A 27,536-nucleotide genomic window follows, 5' to 3' on the forward strand; every position below is an offset into this window, starting at 1 on the left:
CGTTCAAAAAGAGGCAAAGTCCTGAGCTTTGCCTTTTTTAAGCACTGATAATGTCCACAGCTGGATTTGTTGTGCTCCATTGTTTCCACCACGGGTCCCCAACCTGGGGCTCAGACCTAACCCAGCAGGAATTGCCTGAGACCACCCAGACGAAGCAAGGAGGCTGCAGGAGCCTCAGGGAAGCAGGCAGCCCTTTGCCGACGAGAGGGGGATGCAGCAGAGACAGCAGCTCAAAGGGGGAAAAGCATGTCCAGTCGGCTTTATTAAATAATATGTTGTTTATACATCCATTGCAAAAACTTTGACAAGGAGGGAAATACCGAAAAGGAAGTATCTTTTTTTTTTTTTTTTTAGTGGAGTAAAAGTGATGCCTGTGGTTTTAAACAAAGGCCTGTTGGCAGGATGATGCCATAAAGAAAAGGAAGAGAAAGGGAAACTGCGTTTGAATTAATTCAGATAAGTGAAGGCCAGAAGACCTTATGACAGAATTTTCCATTAATTCCTGTAGTCTAGCTCTCTGCCATAATTGTGTTACCTCCTGACTCCTTTGTACAAATACTGTTGTGGTTATTATTACTGTTTACTGTAACTACTGTAATTACACTTACAAAAGCTGCTTACAATATTGCAGCCATAATAATGTGAAAGAGCAAATTCAGACAAAACTTCTGTGGTAGGTATTTTATTAGATTTTGTATGAACTTTTATAACTGTCTTCAGCTGCAAGAAGTTACAGTGGGAAAATACAAGAACAAAGGAGTAAGGAACAAACTTCTTTGTTTTGATTCAGTCACTGATTTGAATTATAACTTGAAATTTGATTTTTAGTGAATATTTTTTTTTAACCTGTGATCAAAACATTGTTTGGCCTAAAACATACTATTTCATTTCAAAGACAAATTTTGTTAAGATTTCTTTTATTTTAATTTCATTTAAGAAAAAATTGATTTTTTTAAAGGATTTTCAAATAAAAAGTTATTATTCTTTTGAATTAAAATACTTCAAGTTTTAATTCTTTTCTAGAGCCAAGATGAGTTTGTAAAATATTTCAGGGTTCCTAAGTCTGATTATTTTCCCCCAAAGATGTTTGCATAGAAGCATTTCAGCCAGTAAGCAAAACAGGAAGGGAAACTGGGGCACAAAGAATTTAAAATACTTTTCCAGTGTTTCATTAGACAAGTAGCAGTGTTAGAAATTGTATCTCGTGAGTCCCCCTCTAGGGTGTCAAACACTAAAGGTCATTAAAGATATAAATTATTAGAAACAAAATACACTTCCAGCCATAACTGTAAGGAGCAACAGAGACCACCAGAACTGTGCACTTTGTCTCCAACATCTTGTCCCCTGCCTCCCTGGTACAGAGTTGAAGACCTAGTTGCATGCTTTGTCTGCATGGTACGAGTTAGCATGATTGATGGACTTGGCAGTGTTAGGTTTATGGTTGGACTCGATGATGATTCTATGATAGAAAGATAGAGTATTTTCATTGCTGTCTCTTTTCAGAAAGTCTCTCCCTCGTTGTCGAAGAATTAACAGGATGCTTTCCAATGAGTCGGCACCTCCTCCTGCATTTAGTCGCTCCAACTCACAGGCCTCTATGGACAGCACTTCCATGGAGGACTTCTGGTGTGAAGTGGAGAGCATCAAGGAGAGCAGTGAAGATGGATCAGAAGAAGCAACACTCTTGGAGTTCAAACCTGCTGATGGTGAGCACACAAACACCACTTCTTCCTCACACCTTGGCTTTGCCTCATCTCTTTAGTGATGCCCTGACCTCCTTCCTTGTGTCATTTAGTATGAGCAAAAGTACTAGGTTGGGTGTACGATCATTGTAGCTCCATTTCTGAATATCACAGTCAATGTACAAGACGCCACTGGAAAGAAAGAAGAATTCAGTCTGGTTTATGCACTGGGCTGGTAATTCACTTCTGAAGTAAAGTTTTTTGTATTGATTTTATTTGTGCTTCAGGAGGACAGATATGCTGCAATTCAGAAAAGAGAGGCACTAAATAGAAACTTCATCTCCAGCATTAAATAAACTAACCCAAAACATATAAAAGGACCAAAAAGTTCATTTAGTATACTGGAATTTTCAATTTTCTGGCTTTTGGTAGGATGTAATGCAGAAGCTATGAAAGTCTTGAAGCAGTTTTTAGTTAGATATCATTTGGTGCTATCAGAAATTGTATAACTGCCTGTTTCTCTGAGATTGACCAATTTAGATATAATTCAAGGAGAGACTAGAGATAAGTCTGAGCATATAGATGCCTACATCATTCAGACTCCTCACTTGTCAAAATTCATTCATCACTCATATAAATTATGCTGAAGGTATTACTACCTCATTCTGTGACCTTAACGTTTTCCCCTCTCCTTTTTCGTAATGTATTTGGAAAAACATGTAATAGTCTGCACTAGCTTGTTGCAATGCAACTTTGTGTTAGATTATTTGATAACATCTAGAACAGCAGTTCTCATTTTTTTCCCATTATGACCACACTTACAAATGCATTATATTGTGCAACATAAAATACCAGGTGTTACTATAGGATGAAACTGAATTTCTTTTGAGTCATGACCCACTGGTAACTGCTGCAACCTTTTGTGTATTATGGCCACTAGTCTGGAAACTACTGATCTAGGGATAGATTTTGAAACAACAGTGTGTTCTATCCATACAATTATTAACTCGAGTGATGATGTATTTTTCTTCCTTTGACGTGCAATGAGATGTCATTAATTTTGCTACCAGGAAAAAGGGTGAAAAGAGGGAAAAGGTGCTACTTTATTAAGCAACCAAATATGTAACCAGTCATGATAAGTATCCCACACAGAGGTATCTAGCTCCAACCATGTACCGTTCCTATGGGGAACACCTCCCACTCACTAGTTCCAGGTAGGGGTCTCCTGGAAGCAAAAGAAGACCTCTGTTCACCAGAAGTCTCGATCTGCTATGAGGGTTATGGTCTGGCAGCTTAAATCCAAACTGCACTTCTTTGTGCTGGCCTATGGTCTCAAATAAAAATAAATCAAGGTGTAACATTGACACTTTATGGTTATTGTTATGGAAGGCAGAAAAGCAATCTACCTCAATCAGTTTCACCTTATTGGGAAAATTCCTGTCTGATCATGCTCTCTAGCTTAGAAAACCTAGAAACAGATTGTGAACCTCTCGGTGTCTCCTTCGTGGAATCATCAGCATGAACTGGGTGTCCCTGACTTGTCTGCATGGTCAAGCGAATGTCACATATCTGTGAGTTACCAAGCCAGGTAAGGGAGTAGGACAAGGCAATACAGGAGCCCACAGCAGCGCAAACTCTGCTGCAGTCCCATGTTATCCTTTGTCTGATTATACCTCATTACACTGCATTGATTTTTTCCCCTCTGTCCTGAATTAGAAATGAGACCGCAAGGTAAAATGCAATACATCTCCACACTTCATTTACCTTCATACTGTTGTTTTAAACACATATATATTGCAAAACCAGGCAGCACTTGTTCTAATTATTAACTTCAGGAATATATTCAACCTGGGATTATAAATCTTGGCAGTAATAGTGAGTTCTATTAAGCTCCTAGTAGGATAATACTCCTTGCCAAGGATCAAAACACTGAAAATCAATGCGGAAGTCCTCAGGGAAAAATAAAAGCAAATATTCATCACCTTTTTGAGACGTCTTTGAGACGAGGAGATGCAGAATCCTTGAGAAGGAAGCCAAAGGGTGATAGCAGCCAGGCACCACTGATACTGTCAAAACCACAATGCTGGGTTTTGCCAGACCACGTGTGAGAGGGAAGACATCAGCACACTTACTCTGTTGACATTAGTAACTATGGTCAAGAAAGAACAGAAGATCATAACAAGTGATACAAGGGATGAAAATGTAGGGGGAAGAGGAAGTCATGGGGTAGTTAAGATGGCAGTGATGTGCAGAACTGCTTTAATACTTGGTGTTACACGGCTGGGATGCTGTGAATTATTTGACGTTATATCTGAAAATCAAAGAAAGGCACAGCTCTTTCCTAGCAATCTCTATGAGAAAAAGAGAATTACCAACCAGAGGGAATCCTCTTGATTATCTGTTTGTCTTCTGGTGAAGCATAATCAAACACAGTATCAAAACCCGGCTGTATAAGTAGCTACCACTGTAAAAATAATGTTTTGTAAAACAACATGTTTTTATTTCAGCCCTTATTTAAACCTATGTGTCATACAATTCTGAGGGGTTTTTGATGCAGAAATTCATTCTCTTTAATAGTTTTAATCCTCTGGTTGTTGTCATTATTTCTTAGTCTATTGTTTGTGAGCGGTGGAAACAGGAAAAGGGCAACAGCCAGAGAAAACAAGTCACAGGGGTGGCTGGTAAGCAAGCACACTTTCATGTCTGCTTTACTATTTTTCATAGCACCATGAAAGCCAAGTTTGATTAAAAACTAAATTCTTGGAAAGAATATGTCAGGACAAAAGCCAAAATGAATATAATTAATAAACTGGAACATGAATGGATGTGGCTAGACCAGCGGCACACAGAAATGAGACCTTGTTAGAAGAGTGAGGACAGCAGAATACCCATTGGTTCAAAGCTGACAAAGAAGGGAAAGGAACAGTCTGTGATCCTGTCTGTGGATGCAGAAAGGATCTGAGTGGAGACATGCTAGTTCATGGGCTGGTCACACCCTGTCTAACACAGAGCAGAGGTTTTAGGAGCAGATATTTTTGTATAGTTTTGTAAAGAGACAAGGCAGATAACAATGAAGTCAGTGATGGCACATGTGTAAGATACTTTCACTTGTCCACACAATCCAGCCCTGTAATTTTCTTTTTTGTCTATCTAACTGCCAAAGTGCAGCAAACTGGTATCTATCAATCTGCCTGCATTCTGGTGGTCTCAAGAAGAGGCAGTAAAGGGATAGTGGAAATACCAGCCTACCATTAAGACAACTGCTGGGACAGGAGGAATAAGTGCATTACTAGTTGTATCATAGAACATGCTGCAAATTAATCCATTTCCTGTTTGACATGTTTATTTGTAATACCTCTTCTTCAGACAAAGCTGGAATGCAATTATTGTCTTGTGTCAAGCAGTGTATTGCTGAGCTAGGATTGTTCTCAGAACTAAAATGAAGGACCTCAAAATCTCCTTTGTGAAGAGATATTTTAAAAGACTGTGACTGTTTACTTTAAAAAGCAGACAAACAAAAAGGCAATGACAGCAAGATTTAAAATTACTAAATGATTTAGAGAAGGTAGATTGGGAGCTTCTCCCTGTCCTACAGTGACAGGGAATATTGATTTAATGTAACAGGTAGCAAGCTGAAACCCTGTACTGGCTTTGCATGTCAAGGTTTTGGGCAGGGGGGGTGTAGACCTGCAGAAGTGGCTGTGTGAGAAGATAGCAGAAGCTTTCTTCATGCCTAATACAGCCAGGAAAGAAAATACTTTATCACACAGTGCATAATCTCACTATGGAACTAGTTGCAGTGTTGAACCAGTTAGAAACAAGTATTGAACAGGATTCAAGAAGATATTAGTTACTAATCAAGATATCAAGAAATGCTGGGGTGTAGAGTACTAGCCAGTCTTTAATTACTAGAAATCAGGATGATACCTAACATGCAAGGATAGCTATTTCTGCATCTTCCACCTCTGCCTGGCCTTTTGACACCTAATTCTACCTGACCCTTGCTCTTTAGTGAACAGCTCTGGCTCTTACTCATCTTGTTCAAAACAAGCTATTGGACTACACGGACATCACCCTTCTCTCAGTGTGACATTGTCACTAGGTGTCTGATTGCTAGCTGACTAGTATCTTAAATCTCATCTTTAGTGTGCATACACATTGTTCTATTGTATTCAACACTTTGGTATTGTTGCTTATTTTAATTGGAACACCAATTTAATTTCCACCTGACAAATGGCTTTATCTGGTATACACCATGGTATAAATGGCAACCGAAGGGATTTACGCTCTTGAATGACGCATTAGATTTAGCAACCTTGCTGTGTCAAGCTAGGCCCTCTACTGCCTTCTTCACCTGAGTGTGTTAATGCGCAGGTTAAAAATGCCTCTTCTGTTCTTCTCCTAAGCCTCTCCTGTGCAGAGATTGACAATCTGAAAATTGACAGTGTGTTGACAAAACTAACTTAAGTTAAACTTGTGGCCTAAGAAAGATTGGAAGTGGAGTCTTCTCGAGGTAAAGGCTAAGGCAGCGATCCACCATGCCACCTCCCTTCCTTCAACCCCCTCTCCCTCCCTGCCAGGCCTGGTAACATGCTCTCTTCCTCTGCAGAAGGGGAGCTGGAGGCAGAATGGCTGCAAGACGTAGGTTTATCTACGTTGATCTCTGGAGCTGAAGAGGAGGACGGCCAAGCCCTGCTGTCCACTCTGACCCGAACTCAAGCTGCTGCCGTACAGAAGAGGTACAACACCTACACTCAGACCCTGAGGAAGAAGAACAAGCACACAGTCCGGGATGTGCGAGACATCTTTGGCACCAGTGACTCTTCTGTAAGTAGCTAATGCATCTTACCGAATGCTTTTGAGCTTAATTTTAAGGCATTTTGCAAGCAGCTCATCAAAGCTTCTACCAGATAGGAACCCTTTTCTGCTGACAATGTATAGACAGACAGTAGCAGTACCTGACACTAAGTCCAGACTTTAAATGCTGTATTTGCTACATTTTGAGAGGAAAGGAAGAAACCAAATAAAATAGATGGTGCACAGTTTTGCAGCTAACCTGTGACATAATGTTGTATCTGTTGCCAGCCTTCCTCCTGCAATCTCCTATCAAGACTAACATTTACTCTCTTCTTTTTTGGAAATTGGTGAGTTACTCTTGGCAGCTATTCAAATTTTTGCTGGCTTCTAGGGACACTTACAATTTACTCAGCAGTCTCAGTGGTGAAGTAAAACTTCTCTAATGAAGCAACTGGGGTTCAAATATGCATAAGCAATTAAACACCTGCCGGCATGATTGCAACTGGTACACTGGCAGTTACATTTCACTTACGTAGCAAATGAAAATCTATTAACTGTTCATTTGCTTCATGGCTTCAGAAATGAGCATTGCCTCTGGTGGTTTCATCCACTTTTCCCTGAGGATAGCTCTAAATGCACCAAAGCTTATCCCTACACGTTTTTATTTTGGTGAATGCAGTCAACTGCGTGAGTTTAGTCCAATGCTCAAAGCAACACGTATGACTTTACATATGTCGCTCATGATATCTTAAATGGGAGTTGCCAATAAGCTCACAAGCTCACCTTTGAAATTAATATTAAAGTTCTTGCCATTACAAAACGCCAAGAAACATTTTTTCATCATGAAATTCCTTTGTCCTTTTCTATTTGTCTTACCTTCTCCTCAAGGCTTGGCATCCTGGATGAATTTAAAACAAAAAAATTGGGAAACAAAATTGTAGCTGCATAGTTATATTAAAATTACAAAGATCTAATTGTTGAGAAGTTAACTTATTTGTCTCCAATTTAAGTATCTGGGCTTTTTTGAACCTCTTGCACATATCCCACGAATATATGTGGAAGCATCCAGCAGTTTCCTGTGGGCAGATTTTCTTGCATGAGAAATCATCAGGCATGTTTGCATGAACATTAAAAAGCTGATGGCACTTATTAGATTAGCACACTTCTCCTAATTCAAGTATCTGTAAACCTTAAAGTGTCTAAAAATTTTTTAAATTATAATAAAGCTTAAGTTTCCTAATGAATTTCAATCAGCCAAATAAATGTTATACCCGTTCTCTCAGATAGGCACATTATTGATGTGGCTTTGATCTGCTTATTTTTCACCTCTGTTTCTCACTTGCTAAAGGAATCAGGAGGTTCAGAGCCATTGCCCTTCAAATCACTGGTTTACCTCCTCTGAAATTCAGCTCACTTACTAGTTCTGCATTGTGAAAGTCTGAAAGATAAGACTGACAAAGTAATTAAGACTTCTAATTCTTCTTCCCACAAAAATATGCAGTTCTGCAAGTTGCTTACCTAAACGTTAAACACAGATACACAAATACAGCTCCAGAGCACACCATCCCCTCCCTCCAATGGAAACAGATCTGTGAAACAGATTGTATTTCTAAAAGCCTGCAAGGTTCCCAACATTCTTTGGGCATTCCTATTGACCATCGCTCCTATCTCTGCTGCTCATTATGGGATTTAGAAAGTCTATCCTAATTATCAGCTTCTCAGGGACAGACACATTGTGGGGGGAGTTGTTTCTGAGCAGTCCTTTGTAAGGGGTTGTCAGCTGAAGCTGCCCCTCATGCTCTGCTGCAACTTTAGGCATGACACTACAGCTGTCAGTGAATCTTTGTGAAGAATCAGTTTGGGAAAGTGATCTGGACTGAAAACAATCTAGCCAAAAAAGAAGAGCAACAGTGGACAGGGAAGAGCAAATATTTTCAGCACAGCTGCTGAAGACAGGCTCGTAAAAAGACTGCTTGAAATGATGTGCAGGAGGTTTGCTTTCCCATCCTGCTTTTCAGTTGGGAAGGGAAGAAGTAAACACGCTGCAAATAGCAAAATAGCTCTAATTGCTTCATGTAACTCTATAATCTTCCCTATTAGGAGGATAGATTTATACCCTCTTCCCAACAACCTAAGCATTGCAGGAGCCTAGAGGGTTAGATCACAGGATGGATTACTCTCTTCTGTGGCTAATGATGAGAGAAAAAGTGATTAGCTAACTAGGGTCACCTGAGATGAGATTTAGGGGACCACTAAAGACACATAAATAGTTGTCATCTGGGAGGGAGGGAAGAGAGACATTTGGCCTAGTTTCTTTTCTCTGTTGTTCCCTCAACAGCCCAAGTGGACTGAAAAGAAACCATATTTCCTGTTTTGTTTTGTTTTGTTTGGTGTTAGGTGGTTGGTTGGTTTTTTCTGTTGCCCACCCTGGAAAGGTGCCACGCTCACTGAAGGTGAAATGCAGCACCTGCCATACCTTGTACCTTGCCCCACCGAGAGCGATGCCTCAGTGGAGCAGCCTGCCCCAGCTAAGGTGCCTCTGCTCTACTTCAGACAGGCCAACACGCAGCAGACTCAACTGAAAGCCACACTGCGGAGATTTAAATTGGATGGTTTATTAATCACAGTGGCCTGATTTTCCTTACTGCTGGTACCCTGCTGCTTCCATCAGAAGCTATCAGCTCTGCTAGTGCTCCAGCCTAGAAAAATCAACAGCAGAATAAAAATGGGGGAGAAGCATTGATTTTATTATTGGAGGGAGGAAATGAAGCACCGTGCTCATTAACAGCCCAACCTTGTACATTGCGATCAGCTAAAACTCATCAAGAATTTTAGGAGCATTTTACTTGAGCAGTGCATGAGAAAAACATATCCTAATTAAAGAAGAATTACTAACTAACCCAGAACTATTTGCATGAAAAGGCATTTGTGATGACAGTGCTCAGAAATATGAATATATCCAAAGCATGTGCAACTTGTAGCCTGACCAGAGCTATAAGACTATCCTCCTTTGCCTTTATTTCCCTTAGCTGCAGGGCTGATGATAGAATTTGGTTGCTTTGGTGCTCCAATGATTTAGGTTTACATCTTCTATAATGTGGGTAGCTACTAAAGGACTATCTACCTCATCTCCATCTCATCGTTGCTCTTCTGGTTTGTTCTTCCCATTGGAAATTCCTGCGTATATTGTGCCAGAAAACACTGGGCTCATTTTTAGTATCGGATAATGAGAACTGTCTAATGAATCACTTTCAGTCAGAAATCAGGATATGAGAAGTCTTGCCATTGCTGGAGCTCCAGCCAAATGAATAAAGCTGTCCCAATTTAGTTAAGGATACAATTTGACTCTTGGCCTTTCACATTCATCAAGACATGAGCTTCCAAATTTTTTTAATCTCTTTTACTAAAGAAACAATCTGGATCTTTAAAATGCATGCATTAAAAAGGTTTTATTCCCAGTCTACCCTTTCTTTGCATCATATTATCCTAAGATTAAAAAAAAGCGGGGGGGGAGGAGGAGGGTTGATCCTGTTTGGAAGACATTTTCACAAAAGAGACATAGATTTGGCTTCTTCATACAGTCTCCCTGTGGATGCTGGGAAATGAGACCTAAAATACAATGTTTTTAGCTAGCCCTGATATTGTACATGATCCACAGTATTCAATTGCCACAAGCTAGAGCAGCCTGCAGGGTGTTGCAAGCGCTGCCGGGTGCAAGGCAGAGTTGTGCTGTCAGCTCCCCTCCTCCAGCTCCACCCTACTTTACCAAACCTGGTTGCTGCAGCTGCTTCACTATTGATTTCACCTGTGTAACAATGCTGGAAGGATTTTATTTTTTTCCTTAATAAATTTGCTTCACTGTAAATCTATTCTGAATACCATTCAGAGGGTCAGACATTTTGAGCAGTGAAAGTAGATGAACCAGTTGCTAATGTTTACCATTAATTTCTCCATCTGGATCTTAAGCAGCAGAACAGCTGCTTTTATGTTTGATTTTCCCAAATTGTTGAGGCAAGTTTAACTATCCCCTCTGCTTCCATACCCCCACTTGAAATTTATATCATTTTTTTATGCCCTAAAACCTTTTGTGTAAATGTTATGGGATTTTATCATAAAAGCATTCTACAGTTCTCCTTTTTTAAAAAAATCAATGATCCTTACAGTCTTCTGGTAAAGGAAATCCATGTGATTCAAATCCTGTTTGCTATCAAGTTTGCGGGCCATTGAATGGACTCTCTCAGGAGAGATTTTATTCATGTTACATTTGACTTTGTTACCCATACAGCTCAGAGGATAAGAATGACTAAAACAACTGCAACATTATTTCAGGCTTCCAATTGGAAGAGCTGCCTATCTCTTAAATATCTGGCATTTTTTAGCAGCCTGAATGCTGCTCCTGTGCATTGGCTACAAATGGGGAAGACAAAATTTCTGCCCTGAGGCATTGCTGCTTGTCGATAACCAGCCGGTTTAGCAGTGTGAAGAGCAATTTAAAGAGCGGCTACTGTGGGCTCATTGGGGCCTTCAGCTGCAGGTTCAACTGGAAAGCTGGGGCTGCTCTATCAGGCTCAGGGGGGTGAGGCAGCAGGTTTGAGAAAGGGGGGGCGGGGTTCCAAGGGCTCCCACTGGGATGCAAAGGACAGCAGAAAACATACAAGACTGGTTTGGGGCATTATAGTTATTTTTACTGAGTACCCTTTAGAGCATTTTTTAAATTCCTGACTTCCTGACCTTTTTTATTTTTTTTTTTTTTTTACCAAGAACATGCAGGTGAGCTGCTACTGCCCTGTGTACACACAAACTCTCAGGTTTATCTTTATAATGAGACCCAAAACGGCTGAGAACAAGAGCAAAACTCCGCTGCCAAGAAGAGGTGACAGTACTTGAAAGTCACTCCCCGGGCTTCAGAGTCCCTTCTCTGCTATGCCACACATGCTTCCCCCATTTTCACACAGTGCAGAATGATTTCTGGAGCAGAAATAAATGAATTTTACTATAGAAAAGGTCTTTTTTCCCTAAAACTGTTTTTGCAGTTCACTGATAAAATGTTAGTATAGTGGGAGGGCACCCATCCATTAATAATTTGCTGGTGCCCAAATCCCAAAAGGCAGTGAACAGCCTGGTTTCTGACAGGTGCTTGGGAGCAGTGAATGCTCGACATGTGTCAGAGAGTCTTCAAAAAGATTTGAGGCCAAAATGATTAAAAGCAGGATGGATTACAATTTGACGAGGACCTTTTGCTTAGTACAATTATGGACAGCAATTTACTTAGCTAATTTCAGTCATTATATAAGACAGGACTCATTAGCTACAGCAAGCTGCAATGTCACTGACCTCAACATGATCCAAATCTGTGCAGCCCGGGGAAGAGTAATTCTCGGGCTTGGCTATGAAAAACGTATTCTGGCAAATCACAACAGGTTGTTTAAACTTGGCAAAAGAGTGTAAGCTGAGAATGATTTGCTGTTGCTTGAACTGTAGCAGTTTCTGTCCATAGACGTTTACTTTCACTGCAGTCTGATCATTTTTCCTTGCCTATCAGCCCACATTTGAGACAGTTCCAGTGTCACCAGTTCCTTCTAATGGCATCCAGCTTCCTGGGCAGAAGCCAGTTTGGAAATCAGTTAGCTGTGAGTATGCCAATGTGTAACCAGTGTTCCCTTCCTCCTAGAAAAATGATAGACAGAAAGATCATTTTGTGGTTCTGAGGTTAGTCCCCTCTTCTGTGTCGGGGCTGTACTGCATATATATTCTTAAAATTATTGTCAGCTTATTGTCATGCAGGAACCAAAGTTTCCCATTCAAGACCGGTGTTGTACAGACACAGACTGCTGCCCTTGAGGCATTGGTGTCTAAAAAGTACTGATTGTTGCAAGGTTGGGAATGTAAAAATAACCTCTAAACAGAGGTGCAGAATTTGTCCAAAATATGTCAGCAGTGTATTTTCTTGTTGCAAATCATGACAAAAAAGATGCATATTTCCTCAACATTTCTTCTCCAGTACTGCAGAAACTGTAGTATTAGAAATTTATCATTTTTTCTGGTTCTGCCCTATTATTCTGATCTACTAATGGTATTATTTTGGACATCCTTTAAACACTTTGCCCTGACAGTGACTGGCAGTGCTAATCAAAATGATAGCTCTGCTCTACTCAGTGTCTGGGTAACTGTCAGCAGCCTTCCACAGGAATGTCTATCTTTTATTTTGAAAGATCTTCCCATCACCACTGTTCAGGGCTTAACTAAAAGCATATCAATACCTGAGTTTCAAAACTGGTGTCTTAGATGTTTATCTCTGGATATAGTGCCACAGACATTTTCCTTGGTTGCAAAAACTGTTAATTTTGCTGCTCTGCTGATACCTCTGCTCTGCCAGCAGTTGTACTAGAACAGATGGGGAACCAAATTACAAGGAACACTGTGGATGGCCTGTGGTCCCAGGTCCAAGGATGGCAAGAGAGATGGAGAACATCTTAAAACAGCTTGGCCATTAAGTAAAATCTAAGGCCACAGTTCAGAAGCCATTTAATAACACACTTAGCTTTTTCATCCCAGACTTGCAAAACAAAGGGTGCTGTAAGAAATGTTTAACTCTCTGTATCTGTAAATGCAATGATACAAATATCATGGGGCATGCATATGTTTATAAAACATGTAATGCTTGTTAATTCACTTTCTGGTTTCCATGGCTTTTGAATGCACTTGGGTCATGTTCGTAAACTCTCCTCTGCAGTCCTGGGGGCTGAAATTTTACTTTGCTTCCAATGAAAATTATGATTCTGTTCCAATTGCATGAGTCTAGGAGCTGGATCTTAAGGGAAACCTAAAAATTGTCCTGCAATGTGAGAGGTCAGTCATGAAAGTTGGCAACACTGAAACTCATGCATGTTATCACACTTTGGACTTCATGACAATAGGGTATTTCTGTACTTGATTGCACTGATTTAAAAAATTTTCCTCTGGCATCCACTAGTGTCAGTAGACTACTAAATTTTAGAGTAGAATAATAAGTCATTTCACAATATCTACCAGAAATTCCAGTGAATATAGTGTTTTTCAAAATGGAAATATGTACGTTGTGTCCTGTTTTGGTGCTACACACCTAAACTAGCAACTGTGAGAAATATATGTATGTGAGCATATAAAATATATGCACAATGTCTTATGATTGTAAATAGGTCAACAATGACCTGAGAAACTGTGTCAACAGCATTTTTCTGTCAGGAACTTTTATTTTTAATTGTTCATTAGACAAGTGCCACCACAGTTTGCTGGCCTGGGTAGACAAGGACGGAGTACAAAAACTTGATAATTCCTGATAAACAGGAAGTTCCAACTTGACTGTCTTTCTCATGAAAAGCAACAAGTTAAATAATCTAAAATGAAAATAGGGATTTTATTTCTAAGGGGTTGTTTCCTCCAGACAAAACAGGAACATGCTGTGGTTTACAGTGAAATTCCTCTTTGAAGCACTTCCTTTCAAACTTTCTCAAGATTTTTGTCATCTTGGTTCAATTTTTTAATGTCTTTGTACTAAATACAAGCATACATTCAGCATTCATATATAGTTTCCATTATTTTCAGCTAATAGCTGTCTAGACTGCGGACTAGATAAAGGCAGCCCATCCGTAACAGAAGAGCTCTCCTATGAGGTCTCTTTCTCAGAATCCATTACGGTCCTTCCAAAAACCCAAGAATGGCCAAAAAACCAGAGGTTCAAAAAGGAAGACTCTGCTTTGCCTGTAAGTTTTTTCTCGACATATTTCCTCATTGTTTTCTTTAACCCAGTAATTTCCTGCTTTATATCCTCAGCACATTGGAGTCTGTTAAGATACATCAGCTGTCCTTTGCTGTGTGTGCTTTATAGAGACTGCCCACTGTGCCTGTCTACCATTTGTGACTGATTCCCAGAGAGGCACCAAAGCTGAACTGGATATCCGAGCCTGGTTTTCACTTGTACCCATCACAGATGTAACTAAATCCACAAATACTGCATCATCCACACATTTTTCAATTAGAAATAAAGACCAGTTACTGGCACTAAAACTGGCAATCATTTTCGCTGCCGGTCTGCTTTCCTACTTTATTCCCCTACAGATTATCTGCCGTTGTTAACACATGGATTCAAAATTGCTTCACGGATAAAGGAGGGAAAGCAGACCTTAGTTCTGCAGCAGTACTGATTGTCTCCAATCAGTATTCAGTGCATTTACGCTATAGGAGATACTACATGAACGGTTAAAGGAAAGTTTATTATATCATCCAACCAGACATACACTGAGCAGTTGTGTCATTATCTGGAATTATTTCTTGAAGTCAAGGAAGTCAGTTTTCTATTTCCATCAGCCCTCACAACTTCCATTACTGAAAACTGGAAATACGAAATAGCTGTAAATTATTTGGAAGCATTTCCTGAATGTTATGATGTCCTGAGATCCTGAACTAATCTGAAATTGTTGCTATCCACACAGACATTGAATTCTCTGAGAATTACCCATTTGTCCATCTCAGGCACCACCAAGGAAGAAGAACCTGAGATGCAGAAGTAAGCTTCCTTGTTGAAAGGAGGGATAAGGCACCAAGTAGATTACAACTGGTGTGAAATCCCTGTGCTTTAGTGTGTCTGGTTTTTGGGTTTTTTGGGTTTGGGGTTTTTTTGGTGGGTTTTTTTGTTTGTGTTTTTTTGGGGGGTTTTTTGGGGGTTTTTTTTGGGTTTTTTTTTTGTGGTGGGGATAACCTGGTGTCCTGTGGAGAGTAAGGATATCTCTGCATTCATGATGATTTTGGCAAACCAAAGGTTCATCCTTGCTCCTTGTAACAGCAAACCTAGGACCTCAGCCTTGACTATAACACACACACACACAAATTGTTCTCTGCAACAGCTCAGACAATTTCCATTTGGTATAGCAGGGAATCTGGTGACAAACAGGAAAGAGAAGATGCCACATTGAATATCATGGACCTGTGGATGCATAATTGATTAGTATTAGAAAAGGCTGGTATCGTGCTGGAGATGAACTATTCTGCATGGAGGACATAATTTTGTGTGCTTGGAAGAGTACACGAGATATGCCGGCTCATCACAAACAGAGATTTTCTGAATAAAGTCAACAATCGTAGCTGTTGATGTTGGCATTTCTCTTAATTCATACACTGCCATTCATGGTATTTGTTTTTTCCCATAATGGCTCAGACCATAATGGGCCCCAGCAAAAAAAAAAAAAAAAAATCACCTCTTGCTCTGTTACACAGAGCAACCAGTCACTTGCACTCTGATGGACTGTCCCTCCTTCCTCAAGGTGGGCCAACAGGGCCAGACTGAAGTCTACACAACATCATACTTTCTCCAGGGCGGGTCTTACAAATTAACATAACCAACTTCATGGATGGCATATACTGAGCTGCACAGAGAGAGATTATATATCATAAAATAGCGTGTCCCCTACAGCTCCCAGAAGAGCCAACTCAACATCACTGTCTGCATAGGGTTACATGCAATTTCCCCAACGTGGGACCATGATCAATGTGACTTAGTTGAAGATATTACAGAACTAAGAGTCAGTAGGCATTTCAGGCCCATCTTAGTGCACTGTATAGTTCCACATAGAAACAACATGTCACACATTATCAGACATGATCCTCAGCCAAAATGCTAGTAATCTTATTTCAGGATAGCACAGCCTCCTTCAGTGCTGCATATTGTGACTCCACTGTTTGTAAGAAAAAATCACTGGAAAATGGTGACACAAGACAAAAGAAAGAGTCTCAGCCCCAAACCTTGTGTTAACACTGCATCACATCACAGTGACCCTAGGAGTCAACCAGCCACCACGGAATATCATTGTAGCTACCTTTTGTAATTGGTTTTGGAGGTTTTGTCATTTTTTCTTGGCAAATATACATCTTCTCTTTCCCCTCAGAAAATCTATGTGTACTGTGTGATTGTTTCTTATTTTCAAGATGATTCGTTGTGCTTTGACTGTGTTTGGACTTTTTGCATCACTGGAACCAAAATGCATGGATATTCTTTAGCATTTCATGTGTTTTCAGAAGACTATTTTCCATGTAGTTTTTGTTATGTTATTAAGACTTGGCATAAGAGTAACAGTGGAATTGCTGCCTTCTAGGGATGGAAGATTCTAGCCTAAAATGCCCCAGACAGCATGTAAATTAGTTATTCCATCTCCTGCACTCTTTCTCGCCCAATTATGATCAACTCCTATTGAAAGACCATGTGCAATGTGATTTAGGAAGTCCTAACCTACATGATCTAGGTGTCCTCTATCCTCTCTTACTTTTGAAATCTGGTGTAAGTTTAATTCTTTTTTTGATTGCTTTTTTCTTAATCTGTTTGACAGGCTTCATCTAAAGATGGGTTAAACCTACTGGGTCCAAATTTGTTTAAAAAAGGGAGGACTGGGCTGAAATCTCCAGAAGCAAAACATTATTAAAGGGAGGAGACGATTTGTAATGCTATTTCTTTATACCTCTGAGTAACAATTACTGGTTTAAATTACAATAAAATTAAAACAACATACAATACCAAAGATCCACAATTCTTTGAAAAGCATGTTTTTTACTATAGCTTTGTTACTGTGTCTAACCATTATGTCAAAAACTGATGGATATTTGTTCTTTTTGATATTTGTACAAATGTTTCTGTCATGACACAACGTTCCTGGCTCTGGTCCATGACACTGCAGTTTCTAAAATATGTAGACATCTTCACATGCCCTCAAATTGTTAAGTATCATTTAGTTCAAGCCTACTTGAATAAATTATTTCTTAGCTGCTGGGAGTACTGTTTCTAAGCCTAAATGCTTCTTGAGTAATAAAAAGTACCAGTAAATTGGCAGGTTGGCATCAGGACTAAGTGATTTTGCTTCTGGGCTTTTCCTCAGGTCTTTAGTATAAACTCTCCAAAAAGATCTCATAAATTAATAGTAGTTTGCAAAGCAGGCATGGATTCATTACACACACACACGATTGATATACAACTGTATCCATGATGAAATGTGTCAGCTACTTCAACAGCATTCAAAGACACTCTAGAGGAGGCAGAAGCAGAGCAAAATGTTATATTCTCCTAAAACTGGGCAAAAGCATGTAGCTCATTTGTCCCAGCTGGAGTATAGGCACCAAGGTTGGCACCTCTGTTCCACCACTGCTTACTGCTCAAACAGCAAGGGAACCTGATGATCAAGAAGCTCAATTTTATGTTTCAGATGGATGCAAGTTATGTCAACATACCAGGCCAATATATAGAGTTGTAGTTCAGCTCTTCGGTGTTATCCATCTACCCTAATATGACTTCCTATCACAATACAGGCATCTCTTTCAAAACAAAAATTCACATCCTGTAATTTTTGTGCAAATAAAGATGCGACCCATCTCTACTGTAGAAATTCATTGTTCGGAAAAGCCGTTTTGGACTGACAGAGGTTGGAGACCTGTCTCCTGAAGACATGAAGAAGATCCGCTACCTCTCCCTGATTGAGCTAACAGCCTTCTACGATGCACTGGGGGTGGAGCTGAAGAGGAACCGCGTGGAAAGAGTGCGAGGACGAGGTACCGTGCTGTGGCACCCCCATGGCAGCCACCTGGGCGCCGCTCAGCGTTGTGAAGAAGATGCATACAGGGCTGTGTTTCCTCTTTTTCACATTTCTTGTTATTATTTTTAAGAAAATGGTTTGTTTGGAGTCCCTCTCACCATACTGCTGGAGAATGATCAAAAGAAGGTTCCTGGAATAAAAGTACCCCTCATTTTCCAAAAAGTGAGTACAACTCGGCCTGCTCGGCCACTAAGATTCACATTTCCATCATTTGCTTTGACACACAAAGCAGACATCAGATAAAAGAAGATGTAGGCTTTACAGACTTGAAGGTGTCTACAGGTTGTCTGTCTGTATGTTGTGGTTTGAAAACCTTGTGACAAGGAGACAAAATTTGCTCCTTTTGTGTGTTTTATTGGTGGTGGGGACCTCTGTCCATTTTTGTAATTATATAGTACTGTACAGAAAACTTTGGGAAACAAATGTCTGGGTTTCTGTTTCCCTTTCTCATTAAATTAGAGCACACAAAATTGTGTGTGTGCAGAAGTGGCAGAGATGAGCTGTCTCAGGAGTTTTAATTTCACTTGAATTCAAACTGTAGGTATTACTTAGCTATTATTTCCAGAATGGAAGTGGTATCTCCTCATTGAGGTTTGTATGACAGGAAAATATCTTTTATGTAAGTCATTTGACAGTACAATGACATCCAGCAGATGTCTTAGAGACAGGTACACAGACACAAGCACACATGCAATTATACAGGTTTATACGGACTCAAAACTATAACAAATTTCCCTGTAAATACTGACAAAAGGGAAGTGGTGTGAAGTGGCATGGGAAAGACTGACATGACTTGAATATTCACATCACTTTGCAGTCAGCTCCACAGCTCTGCTGTCAAGATACCATGGGAAATTAGAAGGATCCAACAGCTACGGCAGGATGCAGAGCTGGTGGTGAAATTCCAGAGCTGTATGAATAAATGCTAGGAAATTATTTTATTTTTTCCCCTTGTTCTAAATTGTGTTGAACCAAAACATATTCATTTTTTTAATAAAGAATTAGAGTGGAAAGCCTATTCCTTTATCCACAGAAATTTCAAATATCCTGGGATCATTTTCTAATCTGAGTTCTCAGTTCCCAGAAACGTATGTTTCTATATGTTTCTATAGACTTTTCCATTGTGCTCCTCGGGGAAAGATTTAAACATTTCTCAGAGGTTAATTTTCCCTCAAAACACCATTGTGTTTTACCCAGTGTATCTGCCCTTTTATTAATACATTTATGTGTTAATTGTTCTATACTAGTGCTAAGTCTCAAATCAAGGACAGAGGAGCCTATTGCATTATCAGTTTTCCGTACTCTGTATTTCAGGGTCAGGAATATGGAGAACAAATTGGAAGGTTTGCTTATATGAGCTGGCTTATTTTCATTAGCATATTACATAGAAATGTATCTTTTTCAAATTAATTTCAAGGATATCTAGAGTCTAAAAAAGTTAATGGTATTTTTTAATGCTTCTGAGTATTTTCCTGGGTTTTGTTGGGGTTTTTTTCAGTTGCTGCTCAAGCTTGAGGAAACAGGTTTGGAAACTGAAGGAATTCTACGAGTGCCTGGATCTGCCTCCAGAGTCAAGGTACGTGCCCATGCCAGTTTTCTGTCTCCCGGACCACAGACCCTATGTAAAATAATACAGCACACACAAATGCACACTGCACATAAATACTGATGTGTGTAGATCAGCATTTCTATTCCTACCAGTGAAAGGTCAGATTGGTTCCTGGGAACCAATAAATCACAGAACATGTGGTCTATTGCTTTGCATTTGTTAATGTTCTATATAAAGCACAGACTTGATGTTGAATGCAGTTTTTCTCCACTAAAATTTGAGGGATGCTTTCAGTTTATCTGTGTCCCCTAAAATTGCTGTGATCTTATCTCTGTTTTAATTTATTTCAGAAATCCGGAGTTGCTAAACTGAGTGAACTTCAGATGAAGATCTTATTCTATGTTATTTTAACCTTTGTGTCATTTTAATTCTCATTTATCTTCTGTGATCTTACAATTTCATGTTCCAAGTGAGAGAAATTTGGCCTGCATTCACTGTTTGGCAGCCTCAAGTACTGCATTTTCACAGGCTATTTGCAGGCTATGAACACAGGATAGTTGGTACCCAATAACCTGACATTGTGGTGCGGTAATGCTTCCAATTGTTTCTCCAGACTAACTCGATTCCAGGAGTTGGAAGGCTTTGACAGAGGCAAATTACGAAAATAAGTTTTTTCTAGATTTAGCAGTGTCTACCTCTTTCCCAGGTTTTTTGTTTTTTTCCAGGTGTTTGGATTTTGGGGGGGTTTTTTGTGGTTTTTTTTTTTTTTAATCTGGTTTAAACATCTTGTTATAGTACATCCCACTCCCACTTTCTCATCCTCAAGAAAGCTTGTCTTGCTTTCTGAGGCAGGAAGTCTCAACATCGTGGCAGCCACACAAAGAGTAATGTTGGAAATAATTGCTAAATGTTGATGGGCTGGGGATCATAAAAATAACTGTACAAGAAAAAGCGGCATTACATGAAATGCATTGAAGATAGGCAGTAGCATCCCAGCTCCCTTTGTGGATTGATAAAAGCACTCAGCACCTTGCAAAGTGCCACATCTTGCAGAAGGGAGCTCCTAATTTGGGCTGTACTTTGCAGCTTCCTCATTTTTTCATACAAATACTTAAAGTATTATTTCACACAATCTCAATTTTTTCCAACCTCTCTGGGGAAATTACACAGTGGGGCTGTGCTCTAACTAATTAAATTACTTTCATATTCCTTGCATATCCTGTACTGTGTCTTGTTCACTTCTTATTCACAACCTGTATCCAGGGAACTGCTATGAGATATGACTTTGTATGTCACTTTCCTGTACTGGGTGGTAAGTCAAACTGCCCATAAGAAAGTTTTAAATTATTTGAGTTTTGGCTTCATTTAAGTCTGTCCAACAAGCCAGCCAGGAAAAGACAGATTTTTTTTAAAGCGGATCCAGATTTCATCCTTCAAAGCCTTCATACATTATTAGGACATTAGGATTTGAGGACGTTCCAATTTTATTTCTGTCTTGTTTGGAGAAAGAAAAGGCATATGGAAGTGATTAAAGGTTACTCTTGTATAAAACAAAGAATAGAAAAAATAAATACAAGTTTTCCTCTGTCTGTAATCTGGTTTGTAACAAAAGCTCCAGTGAACCAAAAATGCATGATAGTCTACTGTAGGATCAGTCATGTTTTAAAAGAAATTTGCAAAAATGTTTTTTTTAAAGTACTTAGGTGCATATATATATATATGTATATGGGGGTTGAGTGTATAAATATATACATTTATGGTTGCCTGTGTAAAATGTATGTTTCAAAACTCTTGCTTTCTATTTCTATGGCTTTTCCCCAGTTCTCAGCAGAAAAATGTAGAGTAGTTTTCTCTCTCCTTGTGACTTTGATGAGGTGAGGATTTCTGTTCCACATTTCCCATTCAGTTACCAGGAGAGAATTTAATCCAGGTGTTTGTATGGATTATGTGTAAAGGATGTGAATACAGAGGAAGCCGAGAGAGCCCAGATTACAACCAGTAAAATGTGCTAGTAAAAATGAGATTGTAACATTATATACCAAATCCTGAATGACTTTCTATTTCCTTTTGTGCCAACCATTTCACTTCATTATGTGTGACCATATTGGATATGTAATTTCCTTCTATTCATGTGAGACAGGGTAAACAGAATTCATTTTTTAAAGCTTTTCTGTCTGAATGGACTGAACTTTTTTTGTGTAATATTAAAGCTCATTTGACAAAAACATGATCTGAAACCTGAATATTAGTTACAGATGTATTTTGTCATAAATGGTCTCACAAAAAGCAGGACAAACTTCCTATGGATAAGGCAGTGTTTGTCCAGTAATAATTGTGAAAGCTGCATTATTCATGGATATCCTTACATTACAATAGCCTCCTTAAACCTTATTAAACAAAAACTTTTTGAGGAGCTTGCATTTTCCAAACAGTGATCTGGGTTTGAAGCCAAATTCTGTTCCTACTAGGAACCTTACTAAATATTTCCTATTCACACACATGTGAAACATTGATCAGTTACCCTCCAGAACTAAATAGACTTCTGTTACAGAGCAAGATGCTCACACTGGAGAACAAAAGGATTGAATGGGCACCCGAAATAGTATAATCAATCCTGTCTTAGATATCTCTTGTGGTTTTTGAGGGGGTTTTTGGCACGTATTAAGTGGAGGTTTTCTGACAGTAATGGTTTGGTACCTTCATTTTTCTACGATGTGATCAAATCTAATTACAGCAAACCTAACAGAAAACATCCTAAAGACAGCAAGACCTGAAGTTAAAACTATTTGCTCAAGGCCCATGGACTGAGATGCGAACAGATTGTTTAGCAAGTTCACTGGCAGTAAGGAAGAAATGCCACTACTTTGTGATTTAAGGGTCAAAAACTCTGGAGAGTGTTTTAAACAAAAAGAACAGCTGTTTTAAAAATCCTGTTTAACTGAATTTTCTGATTCTAGTTCTAAGATGTTGCACAAAATTGTCTTGTTTTAAAATGGGTCACTGGCTACGGCAAACCAAATTTAACCTGGGTTACAAAATATCCTCAGGAATCCAATCTATTAACCTACTCTGAACTCCATGCAGCTGTACCTAGACTGCTACTGGTTTAGGGCTACTATAATTTAACTACGGTGTAAACCTGTCTGTTGTTTGTAATAGGATTTCTGAAGTGATCTCAGACAGATGGGTCAGAATGAATGATTAAAGGTCAGATATTCTTTTTGTCTTTCAGAATCTCCATCAAGAACTAGAGGCAAAATTTTATGAAGACACTTTTGACTGGGACCAAGTACGAAATAATGATGCAGCAGGACTGCTGAAAATGTTTATAAGAGAACTCCCAAGTCCGCTTTTCACAGTAGAATATCTGCCTGCTTTCATCACGCTAGTAGAAAGTAAGTGGAAAAGGAGTTAGTATGAACTGATCTAGATAAAATGTAATAGTGCTGAAGTGAAGAGGAAAAAAGGCCGAGTACCTGGCCTGAACATTTAATTTTTTTGCAAGCTTTCTTTTTCAAATGGAAAAAAGTCTCTGTATTTAGCTAATAGTAGAGACTCGTTGTGTGAGTGACATGCTGTTTAATGTGAGATTTGAAACCTGAGAGCAAACGATGGCTGAGCAATGACTTTCATATATGGACTCTAATTCACACAAATTATAGATTTCACAAATGAAAATTCCTGCAAGGTAAACTCAAGTCACTGCCCTTTAGCTGCTATCTATTGGATCTATTTTATTTCTCTAAAGGTTTATGCTGAGGTCAGAATATTCGTACAAAGATATATGTGATCACAGCAAGCTTCGGGCAGTCAGGTTTTATTTTCAGTGTACATACACCCTCTCATTCTCAGGACATTTTGTTCATTTCTCTTCCAGGAAGAATGCAGTAATACCTTGCAATACCTATTACTTCATTGTAAATTCACTTGAGGTAGGACAGAGTAAAACTATCAGGATGGTGACTTTATCAGGCAAATTGGTACAGAAAACTTAGAACCTTTATATAAGGTTGCAGCCAAGTTTTCAGTGTCTCCATGAGGTAGTTTAAAGGACACAAGGAGGTGACTCCTTCCTGTAACCTTTATGTACCCGAGCACTGTGAGTCCCAGACTGCATGCAATTACGATCGCTTAGCAGTTTAGAGGAGAAGACTCAACAGGAGGTGTCTGTGCAGAATGAAGCGACTTTATTCCCTCCAACAGATACCCTGTCCACAACAGGCACTCTTTTTTTCTGCAAACCTCTCTCATCCTCCCTGAGTGGACGCAAATGACGAATTATTCTTCTAATTTTCTCCACCCCAGCTCTTCTAGTGAGCTTTGCACAGTATCAATATATACCAATTGCTGAAAACATGATGCTATTTTGTAACTGCCAAGGGGCTCTACATTTAACTAGCGTGCTAAATTTGGGACAAATACTTTTTAAGTTATGAGCAATCAGTCTGCACTCCAATGGCACAAGTGCTCAGCAAATTTTACTCAATAACATTAGTCTGAAAATTTTCTGAAAACAAATATTCAGTTTGAAAGGGGGAAAATACTTGAACTATATTCACAACACATTCTAACCGTAATATTGAAGAGAAACTGGCTAATACGGAAAAATATTGGCTCCTTGCTATTTAGACAGAACTTTATAGACCCTTGTCTGCCCCTGTGATGAAGACCCAAGATGATGAGGAAAACCCCACTCATTAAATTGATTTTATATTTGGGTAGAGTTATGGTTAATCAACACCTAAACATGCTAGTCTCAACTGGGCAGTGGTTGCTGTGTTTCTAGAACTGCTGACCAACAAGTTTTTTAGAACAAACCAAATGCAACTGGATTTTTAAAAAAATAATTATTCATATTCTTAGAAATTTCCAAGATCAGGTTACAGCTACAAGCTTTGCACCTGTTGATCATGCTGCTGCCTGAAGCCAACAGAGACACAGCCAAGGTAAGTTCTTTGTTTGCTACCACCTGCCATCTGTGGTTCTTTTGACTTTTAAATGAGAGATCTGTTTTTTTTCTAACAGTCAGTGATCAGACACAGCACCGTGAAAGTATTAATCTGTGGTTTTTATCATTTCCTTGAAAAGATGTTCCAATTCCCTGGCTGTTATTTCTTTTACAAGCAATTAAGAAGTAGTTGTTGGAGGTGTCCAACTGCTGGTGTTAGTAAATGGCTCCCATGCATGATTTATTCTGGAGCATCCATTTCAAAGGGACAAGTTCCTCACATAGTTTGGAAAAAAAGCGTTCAATTTCTGGGTTTCTGCATAAATGAAGTTCTCCAGGATGAAGTTAAACAAGAGCTTGCCTAGTGCACTCCCGGTGCTGAAGGGCTCCCAGGGCACTGGACCAGACAGGAGGAAATAGTCCAAAGTAAAAACCCCTGAAACATCCATCTGTAACACAAACGGATGTCAGGACCGCAGCCTCAGCTGGTTTGCCTTACAAACCTATGCCCACACCCACGTACTCCTTCCTGATACAGACACGGTGGCTACAAGCATTTTAGGTGCTTGGGAGCCCCAAGATCTGGCTGCCGCTTTGTCCTGACCCTAAGAGACACTGGTTGCGTCTTTGGACTTGTTTCCATATAAAGGAAACCTAGGTGAACAAGCTGCCCAGGAACTCCCAGATATTGCATCAAGTCCTCTTCTCACTAGGACCATGCAGGTCCCCCACCTCTGAAAGTCTCCCACTGGTGAGTTTAGATACAGCTGTATGAGTCCAGGTGCCTTCTTTACCTGTATTTATTTATACAAAAATAAGGGACTAGAATAACAACCCTCTTTAAAGCCTTTGGAGGTCTACTAGTGCTCTCTGAAGAATGGGGGTTATTTCTTCTACCAAAGTCCATATTGATATAGAGCAGTACATGTAAAACACATGCTAGATGAGTAGCCTTAATTATTACTAGGCTTTTGTATGAAAATAGCAGTGATGAAAAAACTGAACGCATCTCTATTTGATATCTATAATGAGATTTTAGAAATTTCTCCAACACAGTTTCTGTTTTGTAATTCCTAGGTTTGTAAAAATGTTTTAATTACAATGTCAGGGTACAAAGACAGTGGTTTTAATGGTATAGTGTTGCAAAAGGACTCATTGGCAGACCCCAACTCTAACCACAGCTGCAATCCATCCTATTCAGTCACTCAAGCAAAATTCTGAATAAACTGCCCAAAAGGGAAATGAGTTTCCTTTGACTCTGCCATGCATGTGCAGAAGTGACGTCAACGAACAACCACTGAGCACTTCTTGCTTTCATTATCCCAGAATAAAAGTTTGGAGGTTGCTGGCAGAAATTCTTCAGCTAATATGATATATGGGACTGGTGCACATTTGAAGAGAGGCTGATCACCCTAGTGACTGCAATATAAAAAGCCTTGGCCAAATATATCAAAATGGACACCTTGAAATCTATGAAGAAATTAACTATTCCATTGCAATGCTTTAATATCTTTCTTGTACTACAGGATTCAGAACCTTAGTGCAGACACTGTACTTGACTTATGGATTTGGGATTATGCTTTAAGTGATAGATAATTTATCAATGTATATGTTGATAACATTAACTATTCCTCTGTGATTGAAACAGGTGGTTGTGCCAGCAAATATCAGAGTGATTCCAATTAGAATGCAAAAACCCCCAAATTTCACCTCCAAGTGCAAATATAGCAGCTTTTGAGCCACACATGTTATGCATTTGAACATGCTGCATTTAAGAAGTAAACTATTTTGTGAGACTCAGCATAACAAGTTTTGTTTTTCCAGGCCTTTCTTCAGTTCCTGAAGAAGGTGGTTGCTAATGAAGGGAAAAATAAAATGAATTTGTGGAATGTTTCTATGATTGTTGCACCAAACCTCTTCATCTACAAAGGGAAACGTGCAAACCAACAAGAAATGCAAGCAGCAGCCACCACAGCGCACATCGTGCGGCTTTTAATTCGGTACCAGGACATCCTGTGGACAGTGAGTAACACTGGTTCGCTCTCTATGGCTCCAGTATAGAGAAGTATTTTGCTATATGCAGCAGCTCGGTAGAAATCAGAATAAACTGACATTCCTAGAAGAGTTAGCTATTCTCTGGAAACTGGCTGGAGTCTTCGATATCTAGAATGAGATAGGGTGACAGATACCTCTGGATGGAGAGTTATCTCACCTATCTAGGACATCCATTTTAGCTCGCATTGCCCTCTGGAGGTAACTATCCCACACCATTGATTATACAGGAGAATGATTTAATCTAGATGCTTAGGTGAGATATCTAGACTGGAATGAGATTAAGTGACTGTTTAAACTTTAGCCCATAGTCCTTGCTGGACTGTGAAGGTCGGCATGAAGATGATGACAGTGTCAGCTCATTTCTTCATAACAGAGGGGGGGTGTGATGGGGATTGCAAAGACAACCTCCTAATGAAGTTCCTACAACTGCAAACATCACTGAAAAGTTTCATATGGTATGAAAGATGATCTACAGTTTCACCAAAGGAATAACTGTGGGTTTTTCAAGGGAGGTACTAATTGCATGTATTTTTTGGGAATAAATAGATCTGCTGCTGCCTAAATTTGGTGCCTTTCTAAAGCCCTAACACCAATTTTACGGGGGGAAAAAATACTGTATATTTCCAGCTCTGGTTTCCTCCCTTTAGGTCCCATCCTTCCTGATTTCCCAAGTGAGAAAAATGAACGAGGCAGCAATGAACAACAGCAAGAGGCAGCTGATGTTTGACAAAGGAGTGAGAAAACTTCTGAGGAGAAAGACCATGGAACGGGAGAGACCTGAAAGACCAGAGGTGTGATGAAAATATACCACTTTCAAGGGCAGCTTTAACCAGCCTCCCTCTTTTCTTATCTCATAAAACCTTCTGGGGGTGGGGAGGAAATTTTGCCATAAA

At 39.5% G+C, this 27,536-nt stretch overlaps 1 protein-coding gene across 3 annotated transcripts in view; it reads left to right on the forward strand.

Annotated features, from left to right (window-relative positions):
* The window catches only part of ARHGAP28 (Rho GTPase activating protein 28), a 77,327-nt gene that overhangs the window by 39,973 nt on the left and 9,818 nt on the right, over nt 1-27,536 (forward strand). For all 3 annotated transcript variants that reach the window (XM_054815286.1, XM_054815287.1, XM_054815288.1), the window contains exons 2-12: nt 1,504-1,706; nt 6,292-6,509; nt 12,022-12,109; nt 14,064-14,221; nt 17,882-18,047; nt 18,162-18,253; nt 19,590-19,667; nt 22,873-23,035; nt 24,504-24,586; nt 26,413-26,610; nt 27,291-27,434. In XM_054815286.1, the coding sequence (XP_054671261.1) occupies nt 1,504-1,706; nt 6,292-6,509; nt 12,022-12,109; nt 14,064-14,221; nt 17,882-18,047; nt 18,162-18,253; nt 19,590-19,667; nt 22,873-23,035; nt 24,504-24,586; nt 26,413-26,610; nt 27,291-27,434 (1,591 nt within the window). The remainder of the gene's footprint in view (nt 1-1,503; nt 1,707-6,291; nt 6,510-12,021; nt 12,110-14,063; nt 14,222-17,881; nt 18,048-18,161; nt 18,254-19,589; nt 19,668-22,872; nt 23,036-24,503; nt 24,587-26,412; nt 26,611-27,290; nt 27,435-27,536) is intronic.

The sequence above is a fragment of the Grus americana genome, chromosome 2 (genome assembly GCF_028858705.1).
Source record: "Grus americana isolate bGruAme1 chromosome 2, bGruAme1.mat, whole genome shotgun sequence".
Taxonomy (NCBI): Eukaryota; Metazoa; Chordata; class Aves; order Gruiformes; family Gruidae; genus Grus; species Grus americana.